General features: G+C 34.7%; 1 protein-coding gene across 3 annotated transcripts in view; it reads right to left on the minus strand.

Moving 5' to 3' along the window:
• Positions 1–13,572: 13,572 nt before the first annotated feature.
• The window catches only part of Cdh18 (cadherin 18), a 255,064-nt gene continuing 248,351 nt past the window's right edge, over positions 13,573–20,285 (minus strand). For all 3 annotated transcript variants that reach the window (XM_059276234.1, XM_059276233.1, XM_059276232.1), the window contains 2 exons: positions 18,530–18,781; positions 13,573–14,226 (listed from right to left, as the gene is read on the minus strand). In XM_059276234.1, coding sequence (XP_059132217.1) covers positions 13,736–14,226; positions 18,530–18,781 — 743 coding nt within the window. In that variant the 3' untranslated portion in view covers positions 13,573–13,735. The remainder of the gene's footprint in view (positions 14,227–18,529; positions 18,782–20,285) is intronic.

Consider the following 20,285-nt stretch of genomic DNA (forward strand, 5'->3'; position numbering starts at 1 on the left):
AAAATTTTGACTTTACAATGCCTACACTTAATAATTCCCAGCTTGTTAAAAGGTACCATTGGAAGGTTCTTCCAAAAGGAATACTATATAGGCCCACCTTATGTTAATATTTTGTACAACAGCCATTAGAAATAATTCATAAACAGTTTCCTCAATCACAATCTATAATTTACTATTATATGGATCTTACTACTTGATTCAGATGCAAGTATATTAGAAAAATGTTTTATGAAGTAAATAAAATTTTGCTTAATTATTTAGGTTATAAGATAGGTTTACACAAAATTCAACCACAGGACGTAAAAATCAATACAAATTAATTACAAACTCTTAATTTTCAAAAATTGCTGAGGGTTATGAACTGGCTACAACTCAAAATTGGATTAACAACTCAAGAACTAAGCAATTTAGGTATATTTTCAAGGTCAATCTGAGACATATTTTATATAGTTGGTCTTTGAACACTTTAGCATACTACTGAATATAGCATTTTAATGTTATAGTAACATAATGCTTTTCATGACCATGAGACTCATCTGCTCCTGGGAAAACTAACTACTTCATAAAAGGATGATTGACATCACAGAATCTCCACATGGAATTTGCTTTTTTTGTGGCAAAAACTAGCCATTTGGGCAAGAAACTGCTCTTGTTTTGGTTGCTGACAATATGCTGTCCAAATTGGGACAAACAGAAGAAGTTGACTACCAAAATTTGCTAAGGCAAGATAGGACATTTCTTCAAATTTCCTGCTTTACAGAAAAGTCTGTTAAATATTCTAGGCATGTAGGCTAAGATGATGCCCCAACATTACAGAGAAACCTTGGGTGACTGTCCAGGCAGCCAGATATCTGTGTCATTTTGAAAGTGGTTTGCATTGTACTTCCTGTTTACTCAAGTATTATTATATCCTTCTGGGGTCTTTGATGGAATTGAAGACTAGGTAGTTATAATTTTGCTTAATTTTATAGAAAGTAAATTAGGTACAAAACTCTGGACCCATCAAGAAAGGATAGTTAAAATAATATTTTCTTTGAATTTGCCAAATACCAATGGACAGGACATTGTGAATGTAATTCTTAAATACGATGCCTTTTCTTTCTATCTAGACAATTTCTGATAATTATTCTTTTTTTTTTTTTTTTTTTTTTTTTTTTTTTTTTTTTTGGTTTTTCGAGACAGGGTTTCTCTGTGTAGCTTTGCGCCTTTCCTGAATCTCACTCTGTAGACCAGGCTGGCCTTGAACTCACTGATAATTATTCATATTGTATATAGTTTTACTATTTTAGAATTAAAACCTTCCCTTTTTATTTAGACAAAAAGAGGGAAATGTGAAATAATCTTTTTGTACATGGTGAATGTGTACTACTCTGGTTTAATAAAAAGCTGAATATCCAATAGATAGGCAGGATTTGGGGCCAGCGAGAACACTGGGAGGAAGAAGATGGGGGCCGCCAGCCACACCTAGAGGAAGCATGACACATAAGTGATGGGGTAATAAGTGGCAGTACTTCACTGAATAGAAATGGGTCAACTGATGTTATAAGTGCTGTTTAAAAACAAGCCTAAGACATCAGCCAAGCTTTTATAACTAATAATATGTCTCCATGTCATGATCCTAGTTTTCTAAGGGGTATTACTCCTGATAGATTCATGATGCTCCATTTAATGGTACCACGAAATGTGTAAATGAGCAGCAGTAATTGGATTAAATTGAATATAAATAGGACAAAAAGAAGATACAGTTGAGTGAGAGTAGATTATGAGCTAATTAATTTGAGGTGTGGGAGGTATAAATGATCAAAATAAATTATATGCACTCCTAAAATTCTTAAAAAATTAATAAATGTATTATCTTAAAAAAGTTAAACCTTTATATTGTTGGGACATAGAGAAAACAGATTTCCTCATGATATACTTTTATTTCTGAAAATATCTCATGTGTTATCTCATGGGTTGTCAAAATCACTGAGTCTGATAAAAGGGAATCCCATTTAACAGTGAGAAATCTTTTGTTCATTGTCTCCATAAACTACAGCATTGTTCTTTGATTAGAGTTATCAGTGTGTGGAATTTTCATCATAGCAACATTTTATGATTATGCAAATTAATTTTGTTTCTATTGAAGTCAAATATTATTTCTCTAAATTTTAATTTTTTTCCAGAGTAATCAATAAATGAACTTTCTTTGTTTTGAAATAATGACATTGGCCATTGTGGCAGTTAGAATGTAATTGGCCCCCATAATCTCATAAGGAGTGTCACTATTAGGAAATGTGACTTTGTTGGCATCCATACGGCCTTGTCGGAGGAACTGTGCCACTGTGGGGGTTGGCTTTGAGGTTTCCTATGCTCAGGACACCACCCAGTGTGTCAGTCGATTTCCTGCTGCCTTCTGGTCAAGATGTAGCCAGTAGCACATCTGCCAGCATACCACCATGCTCCCTGTCGTTATGATAATGGACTGAAACTTGAAACTGTAAGCCAGCACCTCAATTAAATGTTTACTTTATAAGAGTTGTTGTGGTCATAGTGTCTCTTCACAACAATGAAACCCAAAATAAAACAGCTATTTATAAGCTGATCTTTACAAACAAAATTCTTAGAGGAAATACGTGGTGGGTAAATATAGTTTATAATGCAGTTCTGCATTTATTAGTCAAATCATTCTACATGTGTGTACTAAAGAAATTAAAGGATATTTTGTAATAGTAGTTTTAGTCACTATTCTCAGGATGATGAAAGAAATGAATTAAATAAGCTCAATGAAACAACTCTTTGTATTTGCATACTGTAGCAGAAAATACTCAGTTTGTGTAGAAATTTTTCAAAGATTTTGTTACTTACATAGATCCCAGGTTACAATTTCTCATTTCAGAAATTAGAAAAGCTAAGGGAATAATAAAGAAGTTCCACTAATAAAACTATACTATAAAGTTTCAAGGAATATATGCTGTTTTACAAAGAAAAATATATGTTCTGTTTATATTAATGGAAGACAAAAGGGATGTAGTATTTTTATATTAAATTAAGGGAAATTTTAAATGAGCTTTAAATTGTTATGTAAACAGACAAATTATATCATCAACATGACTTGAGACTTCAAGCTCTAAAGCACAGACTAAAACCTTCCAGTCCAATAATTCAGACATAATAGTTTCTGATTAATTTTGTTCCAGATCCATGTTTCTATTCAAGACACTAATTGAGAAACAACAAGGCTTGGGTTTGAAGTGGCATTTTACGATTATTTGCTAGAGTGAATAACTTTCTCTTCTATTGTGGGATATTTGTGCACACTGACAATCTGAGACTGATAATAAAGTTGAATCTTGAATCAAGAGGTGAAATCCATGACTGGCTGACCAGAATTAGCCATAGAGATTTTGGAGGGCCCTATAGAGACATACAGGAAGAAATTAGGAGGGGCTTATGGAAAGTCCGTGGTTATTTCAATCTTAGAAGGTGAAGAGAAAGAGCACATCATTTCTCCACTGCTTTCTTGATATATAAAGTTTGCATCCCAATATCTGACTCCCGAGTTTTATTGACAAAATAATAACTTGGATAAACACAACACACTTCCCTGTATTTATGTGTTATCTCACACTGAAGTTCAGACACATTTGGCTAAACTCAACTAAGCCAATTGAAAGAAAAGCATGATATACAGTCATTCAAGAGGCAAAGTTGAATGCCTGTTTCTTTACTTCCCCCAGGATCCATGAGTTTAGGTGAATTCTACTAAACTGAGAATACAATTTTAAAAAGATGTACCAAATATTTCATCTTAAATTAGAAGATGTAATTAATAGAACTTTTAAACTGTGGTATATTATTAGACTAGTAGACATTTATTTTAATTGTGCTTTCAAATTTGTAAAATTTATGTTCAATTAGAAAGTGAATAAAATCACTTAGGTGCTATACACTTGGGATGTATATTCATGTTATGATATCCTCCTGGAAAAAGAAAACTATCTTCTAGGTTATCTTCGCAATATGAAGAAGATATGGATAAAATTAGGCTTAAAAATACAATTATATATTTAGCTTTTAAAATACAGTACTGAAAAAATTTCCCTGCCCCCAGGAGAGAATGCAAACACAGTAAAGTTATAATTTAATTTAATATGTAATCTCATTTGTTTGTGAAATTGATCATCTTGGGCTTTTTAAATGAAAAAAATCATTCTTGTGGCTATCTTTTGAGGAATTAAAAGAAAAACATCTTTCAGAATACTGAGTATGAATGCTTTGGCAGGTGCACAGACCCAAAACACATGAGTAACATACTTGGTGAGCTTTGGGTCAGGGAACAATCCCATCTTCATAAACAAACTCTATGGTTCCTAAAGAATTACATTCAAAGTTGACCTATGCACATACGTAAGCATGTCTATAAATTAACAGAATCAGATATAACAAAGCATCAATTTCTTCTTTGGTTTATTATGCTTTTAGTTTAAAATATTATTTTACAAAACAATCATTGTAGAACTATTGTCACTTAGTGAAGCAATAGTATATGAATTGCTGTGTTCTTAAAATATCTTTATATTTATTATCACTACAATAACAATAATACACTGATAAATTATCTATCTTAATGATCAAATGTAAAATGTTTGATACTTAAATATTTTATAAATGCTTGGGTTTTTATTCATAGTATAGGTACTTTGATTTTGGAAATAATCAAAATTGTCTAATAATTTCTGTGTAGGTACATACACCTGTATTTCCCCTCTGATACAAATTAACCAGTTGATAGCTCATTAAGAAAGATGCAGCTTTTCAAAAACAATGTCAAGCTGTATCTATTCTCTGGATGAGAGTAAAATCCACACAGTCAAACTGTGGTAGAATAAATTCCATTCAATGATCTGAAGTTGGTTTGGTCCTCTCTTATATCTCACTTGATCACTATTTCTCTGCCTTCCTCCTCCAGTCCAGAGGAACTCTCTATTTTGTAGGTTTTCTCATTGGCTGTCTCATCTTGCTCCTTATTCTGCTGGCCTCCTCATCAACTATGTCATTATCATGTCCCATAAATCTTAGTGTCAAAAATCAGACAGTTTTCCTTTCTTCCTGAGATACTTCGTAATACTGCTTCTAACTCCCCAGGAGCACCTGTAAAGCCCTGCTTTGATTTTTCATTTGACAGTGCTTTTTATGTATAGTTCCTAAGTGCTTTTTATATATAATTCCTAATTCTTAAAAGACACTCTGATAACATTGATGCTAACTAATGTCACCAGGATACATTTTTTTTAGCATCTTTTGGAGTTCAGAATGTGATTTTTCACAATGTGAGTGCTAATTATGATAAATTTAACTTTCTTTTTAATGATAATATAATTGCATCATTTCCTTCATGTCTTTCCCCTCCCTCCAAATTGTCACATGCTCCCTATTGCTCTCTCTTAATTTCACTGCCTTTTTGTTTTTAATTGTTGGGACATATGTGATATATAATTTATAAGTTATATATATATATGTATATATATATATATAATAGCTGTTATATATTATATGTAATACATAATGTAACCATCTTAGTCAACATGTTACTTGTTAATATATCTTCAGATATATGAATTTCTCCTTGAAATTTATTCATTTAACATGACACTTTAAAATTCCAATAGATTCATTCCAGCTAGAACTTGATCCTTTTTTGTTTGTTTATTTTCATTTGACATAGAGTTTCTCTTTGGTGCCCAGGTTGGCCTGTAATTACTTCTAGTGCAGGCTGACCCTAAGTGCACAGTCTACTACTTGACCCTTTTTGGTACTGGTATTATAAGAATAGGGCACCATTACCAAATATGTATTTGTGTGTACAATTTCCTCCAAATGGGACTTTTACTATGTCTTATTTTCATTGTTATTTACTGTGAATATTTTTTTTTAACTTTTCATTGCAATTTTTTTTGATTATGGGTTTTTTTTTTAAAAACACACTACCTAATTTCCAAATATTTATTTCTCTATATTTAATATCTATAGCTTTTTTACATTGATCTTTTGTAAGTAATTTATTTCATTCCACTATGGCCAGTAATCAGTGGATTTTAATAATTTTTAAAATCATTTCATTTTGATATGTGGTTCAGCCTGTGATGAAGTTTCAGAAAGTTCCATGAGAGTTTAGAGAAATAGTTTATGCCTCAAACACAAACACATGTAAGGTGCTGGGCATGGCTGTATGTAGCTAGAGTTTTCCTGGTCCTGCCTGGCCCACGGTCAGGACAAATCTCTCTCACCCACCAGTCCTGCAGCTGCTCTGACCCAACCAAGTAAACACACAGAGACTTATATTACTTATAAAATGTATGACCATGGGAGGCTTCCTGCTAACTGTTCTTATATCTTAAATCAACCTATTTCTATTAATCTATGAGTTGCCACGTGGCTCATGGCTTACCGGTATCTTAACATCTTTATTGGTGTAAATATTATACACATCTTCTCATGGAGGTGGCTGGCAGCATCTCTCTGACTCAGCCTTCCTGTGCTTGTCCCGCCTATACTTCCTGCCTGGCTACTGGCCAATCAGCATTTTATTTATACAGAGTGATATCCACAGCAGCTGTATGTGCTACTAACCCCAGCAATGTGAGTAGAGACAGATGGATCATGAGAGCTTAATAGTCAGCCAAAGTAGCTGAAACAGAAAGCTTCTGATTTAAGGAAATATCATGCCTCATGTCTCAGGACAATAGAGCAAAGAGTAATAAATAGAGGAAGACATCAGAGGTCATGCTCTGGCTTCTGAATGCAATCACCTGTGCTTACTCACCTGCCCATTCATACAAATATGTAACAGAGAGAGAGAAAAAGGGGGAGCAAGAGATTTTAAAAACTTTAACACAAAAATAGATACAACATACAAATCTTAAGTTATCTGTCAGGTCATTGTGCTATAGAGCAAGTGCTGTTATCCACTAAGCCACCTTACCCAGCCCTGAGATACCTTTTTTGTTTTGTTTTGTTTAGAAACCAGGGGTTCAAGGTTATGCTGTTAGTTTCTTTGGAGTTGTTTAGTTCTGTTTTCTTAACTTTGGTGACTTTTGAATTCAATCCTTTGTGTTTGGAAAAGATATCTGAAATTCTTTTTGTCTTAAATTTGCTAAAAATTGTTTTGTAACCTCAGATTTACTTATACTGCAGAACATTATCTGTGCATTTAAAGAATGTATAGTCATCCTGCTGTTGGTTGGAAAGTTCTTTAATATGTCAATAATGTTAACTTTGTCTATAGTTTTATTTAAATTAGTTTATTGATTTTCTTTGGACTCTCTAGGAGATAAACTGGAATATTGAAGTCTTTTTATAAAACTGTATTAATATTAGGTTCTTTCTTTAGATTGTCACCATCTGTTTTATATATTTAAGGGTTTAATGTGGTTTGAATATATTTATAATTATATTTTTTTTCTATGTAGATGTTTTCTTATCATCATAATAGCCTATAGTCTTTTAGTAAGTTATAATAAAGCCTATAACATATAAACTTATCCTATACTAAGAAAGTGAAAAATAATGTATGGCAATGGTTGGGAGTATTTTCCTATTGTGTTTCTTAAGCTTATTTCTCCTGTGTCCTCACTGACTATGACAACTGCTCCAGTACTACATGAAGTAGTGACACAATAGCTTCGTCTGTCTCTGTCTCCGTTTATCTACCTCTCTCTCTCCTTCAATTTTGTTAATGTGTTCTTTTTTTTTCTTTTTCTTTTTTTTTTTTTTTTTTAGACAGGGTTTTTCTGTGTAGGTTTTTGCCTTTCATGGATCTCACTCTGTAGACCAGGTTGGCCTTGAACTCACAAAGATCCTCCTGCCTCTGCCTGGGATTAAAGGCGTGCGCTACCACTGCCCAGCTCATTAATGTGTTCTTGATTTGGGGGTCTATATTAGCAAATGAGTGTTTATCTGGAATTAATTCAGTATTCCAAGCAAATTGACATTTTAATCATTATGAAAAAAAAGGGATGAGGCACCACCACAATCATTCATGTATTCCAGTACATAAAAAAATTACCGTGGGCTGAGAAGATGGTTTAGTGGTTAAGTGCTTGCTACACAAATGTGAAGACCAAAGTTTGGATCCCCAAGTTCATTTAAAGGTACGGTATGTATAGTAGCCTGCATTAATTCCAGTTGGCAAGGCAGAGACACATGATCCCTGCCTCAGTGAATAAGATGGAAGAACAACTGAGGTTTGTTCCCAACATTATTGAGGAGCCTTCATGTGCTTATGTATGAGCAAACATACATACATACATGCATACCACACACATACATAAAAATATCAGAAAGAAAAACATTTTCCTGATAAACCTATTAGGAAAAAATTATTAGAGTCTATTTTTTTTTTATTTCCAGAGCTTAGGTTTGTGTATGTGTTTGTGCAAGTGTGTGTGTGTGTGTGTGTGTGTGTGTGTGTATCTTTGTGTGCATTTGTTATATATGTCTGTGTGTTCTTTAGTGCATGTGCATATGGAGGTCATAGATCAACTCCTAGTGTCTACTTCAACTGATCTCTGCCCTAATTTATGAAACAGGGTCTCAAAAAGACTGACAATTAACAGCTTGGCTTGATAGGCTAGCCAGTGAGCTTCAGGATTCTGCCTGTTTCTTCCCTGCTCTTGGTCCTTGAATTACATGCATAAGCATGTCTGCTTTTTTTTTTTTTTTCATTTAGATGAAAGTATCTGTCCTCAAGTTCTTAAGCTAGCGTGCAAGCATTTCCCCAACTTAGTCATCTCCCAAACACCAATGTTTGTGCTTTTGCTGTCAGACAAAAACTTCTGATAAAACCCTGTAACATGTATTATAGTCTGCATTACTGAGAAGATATGATATTATGAGTTCATGGATGTTCATTTTCTGCATTCTCTTACAACTCACAGCATTTTAGAAGGAAAGGATCTTCATTACAAATTTATAAGACTACATTCCTAAATGAGGAGCTAGATGGAGTCAATGACCTATTAAACAGGGAGAATCAGTCTTCTCCAGAGAAGACCCATGACAGGTTATCCAACCCAAGTTGATCTCTAAACGTGTACATGTGACCAACCCTAGATGAACTCAGTAAGTTACACACACACACACACACACACACACACACACTAATAGTATCTAAAGAAGACATAATGAACTTGAGAGTAAGCTGGAGGGTGCCTTGGAGCGTTTAAGCAGGGAGAGAGTAAGGTAAAAATGATTTAACCACACTAGTTGCATATTAAATGTTTAACTAAATTTTAAAAAATGAAGGTGAAAAAAATAAATTGTGATTTCTCTGCTATGCTGAAGAGAAAATTTTGATCATTTCCTTGAACTCAGAGAAGTAGTAGACACTCTTCAGGATAATGTGAATTCTGTTATTATATTTTCTTCATCAGTTATCAAAAAAAAACTTGCTCTTCTCTGATTTCTTTCTCTATCAAAAAAAAAAACCTGCTTTACACAGTCTACCTTTCTATACCTCACAGTGGGAACTGTTTTGAGATAATATAATACCTATGGATTGATGTTTTCACTTTAAAATTATGTGTTCAGAATGTGTGATAAACTTATTGTCTATTGTTCTAGTTATTTGGAAGTGCTGCTGGTCCTCTTTGTTTATGAAGTTTCTAATTTCATATTGAAGGCAAGATTTAGTTTTTTGAGACAAGGTGAAATAAGTGTTAAAACAATATAGTTTCTTTAAGATAATATTTGCTTTTAGTGAGGGAGGTTTAATTTGAATCTAAGCCATAAAGTTCTCAAGTCATATTTTAGTAAGTTTGTTCTGTTCTTGAAACTGAAATAGGGGTAAGAATAGAATATCATAGCGTGGAGTTAAGCACAGTTGATCCTGGATCATGGGTCTCTTAACTTTTCAAGAATGTGAGCACTGGAGTTCCAAAGCTGTTCAAACAGAGTCTGAAGTATCTGGTAAAGCCTGTTCTCACTCACAGATAATAACCTACTGCACTGTACTGGATCCCACACGGCCCTTTCCCTTGATTCACTAAACAAGTGATTTTTATTGGGTCTTATATAAGTCTACCTGGTTCTTGGTTTCTTCTCCTTTTGTTCAGCTGAACTGAAAAAAAAAAAAACAGGCAGCAAATCAACTTATTAGGTATAGGTCTATTTTTTTAAAAGGCAAACACAAATAGAGTAAGTGGCATTAGTGTTTTCTTTTTTCTTGAAAATGGTTGACTTACTCTGAAACTGCCTCCTACATAAACTTCTAGTTAAATGACCTTGTACTGAGTATCTCAGCCCTCATTAAAATTTAGTTGCTACATTGTGACTCTTACAGCATAAGTTCTAACTTTCTGATTAATACCTACATGATATATGATACCTGTGATCATCTTCAAACTGAACAACAATGAAAGTTGTGTATTAGCCTTGATTAAGCCAAATAATGCCATTTTGAATCAACTATTCATTGAGAAACTTCCACTATGGTTTTATTTTGGGAACACATGTAGACATTAGCATCCAAGTCTTTGTTCTGAATTATATCTTCCACTCTAAATAATCTTCAACAAGATATTAGCATGTGTGTGTACCCATGTGGTTAAGTGTTGGCAATTGATTTCATGGTCATGATTCCCTTTTGTGCCATATCATAGGCAATCACAATTTCTTCTACATGGAGCTTTACCTTAGACACAATTTTCTCTTTAATCCCTTTGAAACTCATTACTTGAACAGATTCACAGTAGAATACATTTGTGACATACCTCTTTCATGGTTTTCTACAAAAAGTTTAGTTTCTCAAACTTTGCAGCATATTAATAAATGCTGTAAAACATTTAATGCTATGAAACACCTAAGATAAAATATTGTCACTCAGTATTTTCTTTAGTTGTATGAACACCCTTTTGTGTAGAGTCTGTCTAAAAAATAAGTGGTACATTGATTTTTAAATCTATACTATATTTATGTAAAGAAGTATTAACTCTAGTTTACGAAGCATGCTGTGAGGCCTCATTGGTGTGTGACTCCATGGCTATTTCTTGCAGTGAAAGAAAGTAAGCAGCCCTCTGAATTCTATGAAAACTTTCTTTCTTATTGATAAAACTATAGATTTTTAAGTATAACCTTTTGAGGATTGAATGGCCAATTTAGAGAGCATGGATTGTCATTACTATTTTGATTCAAAGAATTGACTTAGAACCTGCTTTCTACTTATAATAATTAAACAAGTCTTTACTTTCAGAGTCTATATCAAATGCAAGACATAAAATGGCTTTGTTAATAATTTTTTATGGCAAATAAGTCCTTCCAGACTACAAAAGGACCACATTTTTGTTCATATTTAGATTAATATCAGGGACTTATAAGCAATATATCATTATAATTAATAGGTAGTTAGAATTAAGTAGCAGTGTAATGTTTTATTCTACAAAATCTGGGAAATATTTTAGTGCTCAGAACCATTTAGAAGACATTGACTTTGTTACAGAGTTGAAAGGATACACACACTTTCGTCCTTCAGACCCTCATCCGTGAAATAACCTAGTGAATATATGGATATATTTAAAATACTGGTAATTTTGCAAAAATCTCAAAGCAAAAACTGAATGGAATGTTATAACCGGACCATCATGGTCCCATCAGAGTAAGGAGAGATGACATGTAGATTCAATGCATTCCCCAAGGAGTACACTCTCCTCAGTAGAGGAAGTTTCCTTGTTAGCCTAATCAGACCATGAGAATCCTGAGGCTGTTGTTCCTTCCAACCCCTCTTGTCTTTTGATTTATCCTTACACAGGAATGCGGCCCATTATGATATTTGAAAAACTGATAAAGCAGCATCTGGGAAGCTAAGATGTTGTAAAAAGCTTAAATTTCATTTATTCCTCAGGCTTAGAACACAAACTGAGAGTTATTCAAATTAAACTCAGTTCCCAAACTTCCAAACTGGAATATGACAGCACAAGATGATTCAAACAGAGGCACGGTCCCAAAGTTTGCACAAGGGTGGCATCAGAAAATGTCATATAACTTTTGGGGACGTTACAGTCTAATAAATTTAAGAATTAAATGAAAAACATCTATTCCTTCAAATACTTTATATCTCATGTGTTTAAAAATTCTGATTTACCAGGAATACATAGATGAGGTAATTTCAAAGAGTAGTACCTTGATTTTCTATATTTTTTTACATAAAGCCCCCAAAACAAAAGAAAGGAATATTCTTTTAAAAAATTTAAAAAGCCCCAAGAAGTTGTAAGGAAAATGAGATTGTTTGGAAAATATTAAAACTATTAGACTTGTTTTTACATGTTTATGTTAACAATAGTTTGACTCTTGAAGGTTTCATAAAATTTTCTCATCATGAGTTCACTATCTAGTAAAATGTATGCAGATATGTATTTTGAAACTAATGGTATTGGTAAATCGGGTATGTGCAAGTCTTCAGCCAGCAGAATACCTTGCTCTTGATGAGTGGTTCCACAGTGCCTACTTTGTCCTCACAACAGCCCTGTGAGGTAGGCAGAGAAGTCATTGCTATTTCAGCTGTGGACTCTGAAGTTCAGAGTTTTGGGATGATCTGTGCAGGGGTCATATGTGTGATTCCTCTATTTCTTTGGCCTGTTCCTACCTATTTTCTGTAAAGACCACATGTGCAAGGACTAACCAGGGGAAGTGAGAAAATGTGGACCCAAATGAAGGTTGAAGACAGATAAACAACAGGAAAAACCACAAAGGGATCAGACTCACCATGGGACTTACATATTATTGATGACCACCTAGGATGGAAATATGTGAACTGTGCTGAAGTATAAACCAGCAGGCAAAAGATTTGACAACCACCTTCAGATATAAATGTACTAAAATGAACGGGGATCCAAAGAGAGAGAGAGAAACAATGAAAAATTTCCCGTGTTTTATACAGGATGAGGTTTGTAATTATTTTTGAAATCGAAATGTCCCTGACATATCTGATGACTGGAGTCTATTCATTCCATCAGTTTAAAAACAGAGTGTCCCCGGTTAACATAAACGATGATGGACAGGACAGAGACCTTGGTCTCCAATGCCGAGGAAAGTGCATAACCAGGGCACTGATGTTGCATATGTTAGAGTACAGGCAGCAAATCCCCATGCTCCATCAGCTTTGAATGGAGAAAAGAGGTGGGGAGGGCAGAGGGGAATGAAGTATTCAAGTCCACAACACAGTTGCCTGGTTTGTTGGGGATAACTCATGTAATTGAAGCAAAGGACAAGAATAATGAGCTTTGTCATAATAACAGACTAAGGGTCTCAAAGGTCCACCCAGAGAAGTAGTATGGGAGGTTGTGACTACCTCTGTATGCTTCCATGGACAGCGTATGATACTGTAGGGATCTGACAGTGATGTGAAGCCCCCTTTGTAAATTTTGCTTTAGGAAAAAAGAAATCACAACATAGTGAAGTAAGTATTCACTGTTTGGCTTAGTTCAGATAGTCTTAATTAAACAGTACCATAGACTTTATTGAGCATTTGAAAATATACACAAGGAACAATAGCTTTTTCTCTGTACTTTTTTTTATATTTGACTTTTTTCCAATTAAATAACCCACTTTTGATCATAAAAAGGGCACTTGTTTCTACAGGAGCTGTGTACAGCTTGCTCAGTTCCAAGTACTGTTTCCGCTCGACTTCCTTGTCATATTGAGGTCATATCTCCACTTGGTCAGGAAGCAAATTCTACAAAGCTCCAAAAAAATTGACCGCCTATGTTGTTCTTTCAGATTCCATCTCTCCATAGAGTTCTGCTAACTTTTTAAACTCTGGCCCCCAGTCTCCAAGGTAGTGATAATCCTGGTCTGATTGTGTGGTTGCTGAGTCCAAGGAGCTTATAGACCCAGCTTCTGACCTCTGACCCTCATAGGCATAAGTCTGTAGAGAGTCATAAGGGGGTACGCTGGGGTCCAGGTCTGCTTCTGCCAGTCTTTGCTTAATAAACTCCTGAACATCTATACTCTCCAGGGTGGACAATGTCGGGTGTCTAGGGGTAAGCTTCACTTCAGGCCGAATGTCTCTGCGGTACTTGAACTCCTCTGCAGCGGAAGGATTCCTCAAAGCTGTGATGTCAAAGGCCTCAGTGTCTTCTTCCCCCCCTCCCTCATCATCATAAGTGACCACATTCTCCCGCACATCCTCTTCAGAAATGATCAAGGGCTCTTTCTTGCTGCGCCTCAGGGTGATAAAAAGGACCACAATGGCTGAAGAAAAAATGGAAACAGGATGAAGTTAGAAGAGAGAAGGCAATGCTTGGACTTTAAGTATTAGTGTTTTCCATGATATTTTCTACACCTTCTAGAGTCGGGACAGCATTGCAACACAGTCTTGATCTGCACGCTACTGAATGAGCCAACAGACATTGGGATACTCCAGAGAATGTCTAAACTGATAACGTCAATAAACCACTGCAGATTTGCTGATCTGTGTGACACCGTATTGTTCTCTTTCGCTAAGTTTGTGTCTTGACACTCACTGCAGTGTAAACAATAACTATTCATTGTTGAGTGTGATGGAAAGAAATCTTTTAACTGGAAAAAAAATCTGTGTTTATAATTTACAAATAATTATTTTGTATGGATATGAAGAAGGCAGGACATATTTCTATAAAAATAATCAAAGTTAATATTTTTCTATAAAGCTGCAAATGGTTTTTACTTTGTTTATGCACAATTTTTGCTATATAGGAACCTGTTCATTTTGCATTATTTTTCTCATAGCTTATGTATTCCTCACAGCAGTATTTTGGTTCTACACAATTATGAAATGAAGAAGCAGAGATTATAACAGGAGGAAAATAATAGAACAACCAAGACATATTGAGGAAGACACTAAATAGAAGAACTGAGAGAATGGGTAAAGATGTCAACCCTTTAAAATAATGGTTTCTGTAGCAAAATTTCCCATTAATTGATACACACATTTTGTACACAGGTTAATGCCTAGGCACAAATATTCAAGCACGTGAACAACTAGACTGTGTCTTAGGGTCTCTCACCAAAAATAGTTAGTAGTGTTGCTAACACTGAATAAAGTCATAGAAAGAAGTCTTGACACCTGGTTTTGATCATTTCTCAGTATTTTATGCCTTTACATTTCAGCAAATAGAAAAAGGATTTCAGTTAAACTTTGTTGTAGAAAGTATACACATAAAAAGGAAAAAAATAATCAACACTATTACATAATAGAGAGATCATTTGTATTCTTCACAAAGTAAATGCTTCAAATTTTGTGTGCATTATACTTACATAATGAATTTGGAGGATAATACTATGTTTTTTAAGTTGTATATGTGTCTATTTTCCAAAAGTTTAAAAAGTATTCATGGTAAGGCTTGTTTAGATTTATTTATTTTGAATTTATGTGTATAAATGCTATTCCCACATGTATGTCAGTGAGTTGCATGCATGCCTGGGGCCCATGGATAGCAGAAGACAGTGCTGGAGCTCCTCTTATAAGATGTTACATACATGCTGGAAAGCGAACCTGTGTTCTCTGCAAAAGGACCTAGTGCCCTTAACTGCTGGGCCACCTTCCAATTTTCCTCAAGATGTGTGGTGCTTCAAAATAGAATAGTAGTTATTTAAACCCTGAGTCTAATGTTTTTCAAGTAAGAGGATTATTTGCTAGTAACCAGTGACTCCCATATATAATACATACATGCATAACATAAGAGTAAAATCCCAGATAATTACACAACCTGCATAATTTTCAGAGTGAAAGGGAACCGTTTAGATTTGTGTGACATTAAGGCACACATTATCTCTCTAGTTACAGGCAACTGTGTTAACTCAGAGAGCACAATGGAAAGGCACGGACTAGATTGTGGTCCTGGTTGTTTTCATATATTTTTGTCACTTATTGGTGTGCGATGTGACATCAAGTAAATACCCTACAAAGAATCTTGGTGGGAGTGAACAAGAGAAACTTCCATAAAAGCAGAGACAGGCTAGGTGATTGGAGACTTCTTGTGGTATAAATAACCTTTCTAAGAACATTACTGTGAATTGTTCCTACAAAATCATTTCTGGTTTACTGTAAGTACTGTCCTTCTAACTGTTCTTGAGAACACTTAGAGCCTTGAAACTGTTACTAAATATTTCCCTTAAATCCCATGAAAAAAGAATGCATCATTTTAAGAACATGAGTGAAGATAATAATTAGAGACAAATAACTTATTGAAAATTTGGAAATCAAATTAAAATATTAAAAAAAAATTCACCCGGTGTTTGAAATCATGTACATAATATGGGTATGCCATTTTAAATTAGTTGGTTGGGAAATGCAATATCAAAGAGCCATGATGTTATAAATAAATATTATGATTTTATATATCATATATTATAAATATATATTACAAATTGCATACTTCTTTGTTTAAAATTGTAAATCATCCTGGGTTATTTGAAAGTAGATTTTAGTTGTACACCTAGCATGGAATCTCAGTGATTGCTGTATTTTTGAGATGTTATCATTCTTCAGTGTTCTATCATTTGTTAGCAGATTTCTTTTTCCTCTCTTAGTGAATTTCTTTATTTTTTCTGTCTTAGTTTCAAAATTACAGAGAATTTGAGTTCATTGTTACTATCTTTCCTTAGGTAATTTTGAGACATATTTTGATGGAGCTCAAGCCTTCTCAAACTTGCTATATAGCATAGGATGACCTTGAATTCCAGATCTTCCCACTCCCTTCTCAGCACTACTGAGATTCCATATGTTCTGCCATGCCTGGTTCACATGGTTCTGAGGACTGAACTCAATACTTTGTGGACACCAAACATTCTCTATACATGTGCTACTGAATTTGGACCCTAATATTATATAGTTTAAGATGATTAATCTATTTAGTATCATTTTATGAGTATAGACATTTTGGAAGCATGTATATCTGTGCACCACTTATCTGTAGTGCCTTCAGAGGCCATAAGAAGGTGTTGGATCCCCAGAACTAGAGATAAGGACGGTGCTGAGTCAACATGTGGTGCTGCGAATTGAACTCAGGTCCTCTCTAATGACAGCAGATGCTGTGAACTGCTAAACCAATTTTCCAGCCTCCCTGATACTGTATTTTCATAAACAAAAAATTCAAATGAATTGCTCTTCTTTATTTCTTAATTTTACTCCCAGGGAAACACAAGTTTAGTTAACTACTTTTGTACTGGTTTATTTATTCAGATTATTTTTCCTATCAATTATTTATCATTCCCATATTTGGACTGCTTAGGGGTTTCCAGATTCATACATAACCCTTGTGTGGTCTGCATTTGCTTTTATTGTGCCTTGAATCACAACACACTCCCTGCAAATTTACATCATCACAGATGTGTTTACCTCAAAAATGTCTGTTGATCCTTTTATATGCCAAAATAACTTGGTATTAAATGTGGTAGAAATGAAGTATTACAATCATAGTGATTATTTTGATTAGCTCCAAAAATGTTATTGGCAGCCTCTGGTCATGGCAGTTTTCACTGAAAATTTCCAACTTGGATACCGAGAGTCTCTCGAGATTATTTAATTGAGAACAGATTGGCAGTAACTGCTCAGCCTTATTCTGTTTCTCAGTTTCTTCTTTTTAATTTTTAAAAGACACATTTCAATGCCTAAAGAAATTAGCAAATGTACAATGTACATAGGAACACAATTCCAAAGGTCTGAGTTGTCCTGCTCCCTTCTCTTCTACGTATTACTATAAAAGACTAAATGGAAAAGCTTAATGCAGCGTGGCTTGCTACAATGAATATAGTGAAGATTGCTCTCTTGCTACAATGAATAAGGTCTTGCTATAATGCACTAAAACCCTGAGTGCTATGTGGCCGGATGTGATCAATAATTTTTAATGAAGTTATTTAACTGCTAAGTTGCTCCTGACATTATCAGTAGACCTGTGGTATAACGTATTGTCTGTTTTCTCTGCCGCCATTTTCACTTTTGACTTTCAAGACACCGTGTGTTACTGATTTTCTTTCTCTCTCACCCTACCCTCCCTCCTTCTCTCCTTCTCTCAACTCTCCTTCTCTCTCTCTCTCTCTCTCTCTCTCTCTCTCTCTCTCCTTCTTCTTCTTCTTCTTCTTTACTTTTCTCAGCTCCATCTTTCTTTCCTTTCAAATCTCAATATACCTGCACCCAGGTTACTCCTGGTCTTTCCTCCTGAGCATGGTCTTTTGCTATGTTACTTACACAAAGTGTTTCTTTGCTGTGCAAAGCTTACAAAGATTCAGGGCATCCTCAGCAAAATACAGTCTTCCTTGATACCACCCAAACTCTCTCAAATATCTAAATATCATAGGTTATTTGACTTTTACACAAAGTATTCTATTGTGGCTTTTTCTTTCACTTAATTCAAATTATGCTGGTAAATACCATATCAAAGAACTCCTAGCATTATCATCATAAAAGTTCATCACAAGAAAATTCATGATGTCATGTTTCTTAACCATGTACTCATTCCTTACTCTTCACTTCCTTTCTAGAGTCGCCATACTTGCTAGAATCATAGGCACTTACCAAGAAGAATGACAACACAGAGAAGAATAGCGATTAGGGCTCCTGTGCTCAAGCCCGCGGAGGACAGGAAGGCTTCTGCATGGCAGGTCCGCACACGCCCATCTCTCTCGCATGCACAAACCCTGATGGTGAGGGTGCTGCTGCTGCTGAGAGAGGGGATTCCACCATCAGAGATCATAATGGGCAGATAATACACATCCTGCATAGTTCGACTAAATCTCCTCCGCCTTGTCAGAATGCTGGCTGTGTTATCTATGACAGACATAAGCAAAACAAAATATACTTAGTAAATCTGCCATGAAAGGTTCACATTTCCTTTAATGGACACAACAGGTATATGAAATTTTTTTCAGTTTATAAATGGACACTCCACCATAAAGGGGCAATTATCAAAGAAATAGCAAATATTGGTTCTCAAATTGAGAAACATATTTGAAAAGTTAAGAGACCTAGTATCAGGAAAAAGATTAGAGTGGCGTTACAGAGAAGAAGGTAAAACAATAAAAACTTTGGACATAGACCTAGTCGCGGAAACATTTAAAATGTGAAAAGGGCATGAAGCCAGTAGAGAGCCACCAGACATTTCTATTCTTTTATCAAACGAATCAGGTCCCTTTATTTCCATTGATCTTGAATGCACCACAAAACAAGACAGCAAGACTCCAACAAAACAAGACAGCAAGACTCTTGATGAAGAGACAACATATTTATAGATAATACAAAGGAACCAAGCTGAAATGAAACTGGGAACTTCTTCCACACTGTCTTTTATTGTGAGATGAGGAGCTATGCAGGCTGAGGTGAGGAAATGCTAATGATCTTACCTAGCTATGGACCCTGTGTGCCACAACCCTGAACAACTGCTAGTTTGTACTTTGATGAGGATACACACTAGAATTACAGTTAAAGGTGATCAGTCATAAAAGAAAGCAAAGAGATTTTTCTATGGTACTTTAAATTTTTTAGTAGAAGTTTTATGAAATGGTGACATAAAACTTTCATTTTTTTTTTCAGCTAAAAATGTGACTTTAAAAAAGCAAAGAGAATTTAAGGAGCAATGGCCTCTCACCTAGAAAGGCATAGCAGGGCAGAAAAACAGGTTCCTGACAAAGGGTATTCTGTACTTCACTGGACCCACCAAAACATATGTGGTGGAACACTCACCGAACTCCAACAAGATACTCTGAACATCAGGAATGAACATCAAAGATGGAAACAAAACACACAATCTCACAAACACAAGACAGGTGTTAAGTGGTAATAAACACATATGTAGATGGATAGATACATGGACAGAGATAGATGATAAATGAATAGATAGATAGGTAGGGAGATATAGATGAAGAGAATATAAAGCTTTTAAATAAACAAAGATTCTTAAAAGCATTCACTATATATATAATCGATTAATCTCTTTATTTAAAACATTAAAATATTACACACAAATTATGTCTACTGTTTTCAAAGTGTCATTTTAACCCCATAGTGTGAATGTAAAGTAAGTCACCTAATATGGTGATAAAACTTGAAAAAAAATGACAAAGAATTTTGAGATAACAAGGAGGTCACATGTCAGGAACAGATTTAGATGAGCAGAAGGTCTCTAAGTAATTCCAGAGACTGGTAAATTTCTTTCAGAACATAATTAAGGTAATTGTGTTTGCAGTACATGCACTATCAGTTCAGTGCAGAAATACCAACACATCTGCTTTACTTCTTCAAAATAGTATAGTCCTTATTCATTATACAAACCTAT

This window comes from Peromyscus eremicus, chromosome 11 (genome assembly GCF_949786415.1).
Source record: "Peromyscus eremicus chromosome 11, PerEre_H2_v1, whole genome shotgun sequence".
Lineage (NCBI taxonomy): Eukaryota > Metazoa > Chordata > Mammalia > Rodentia > Cricetidae > Peromyscus > Peromyscus eremicus.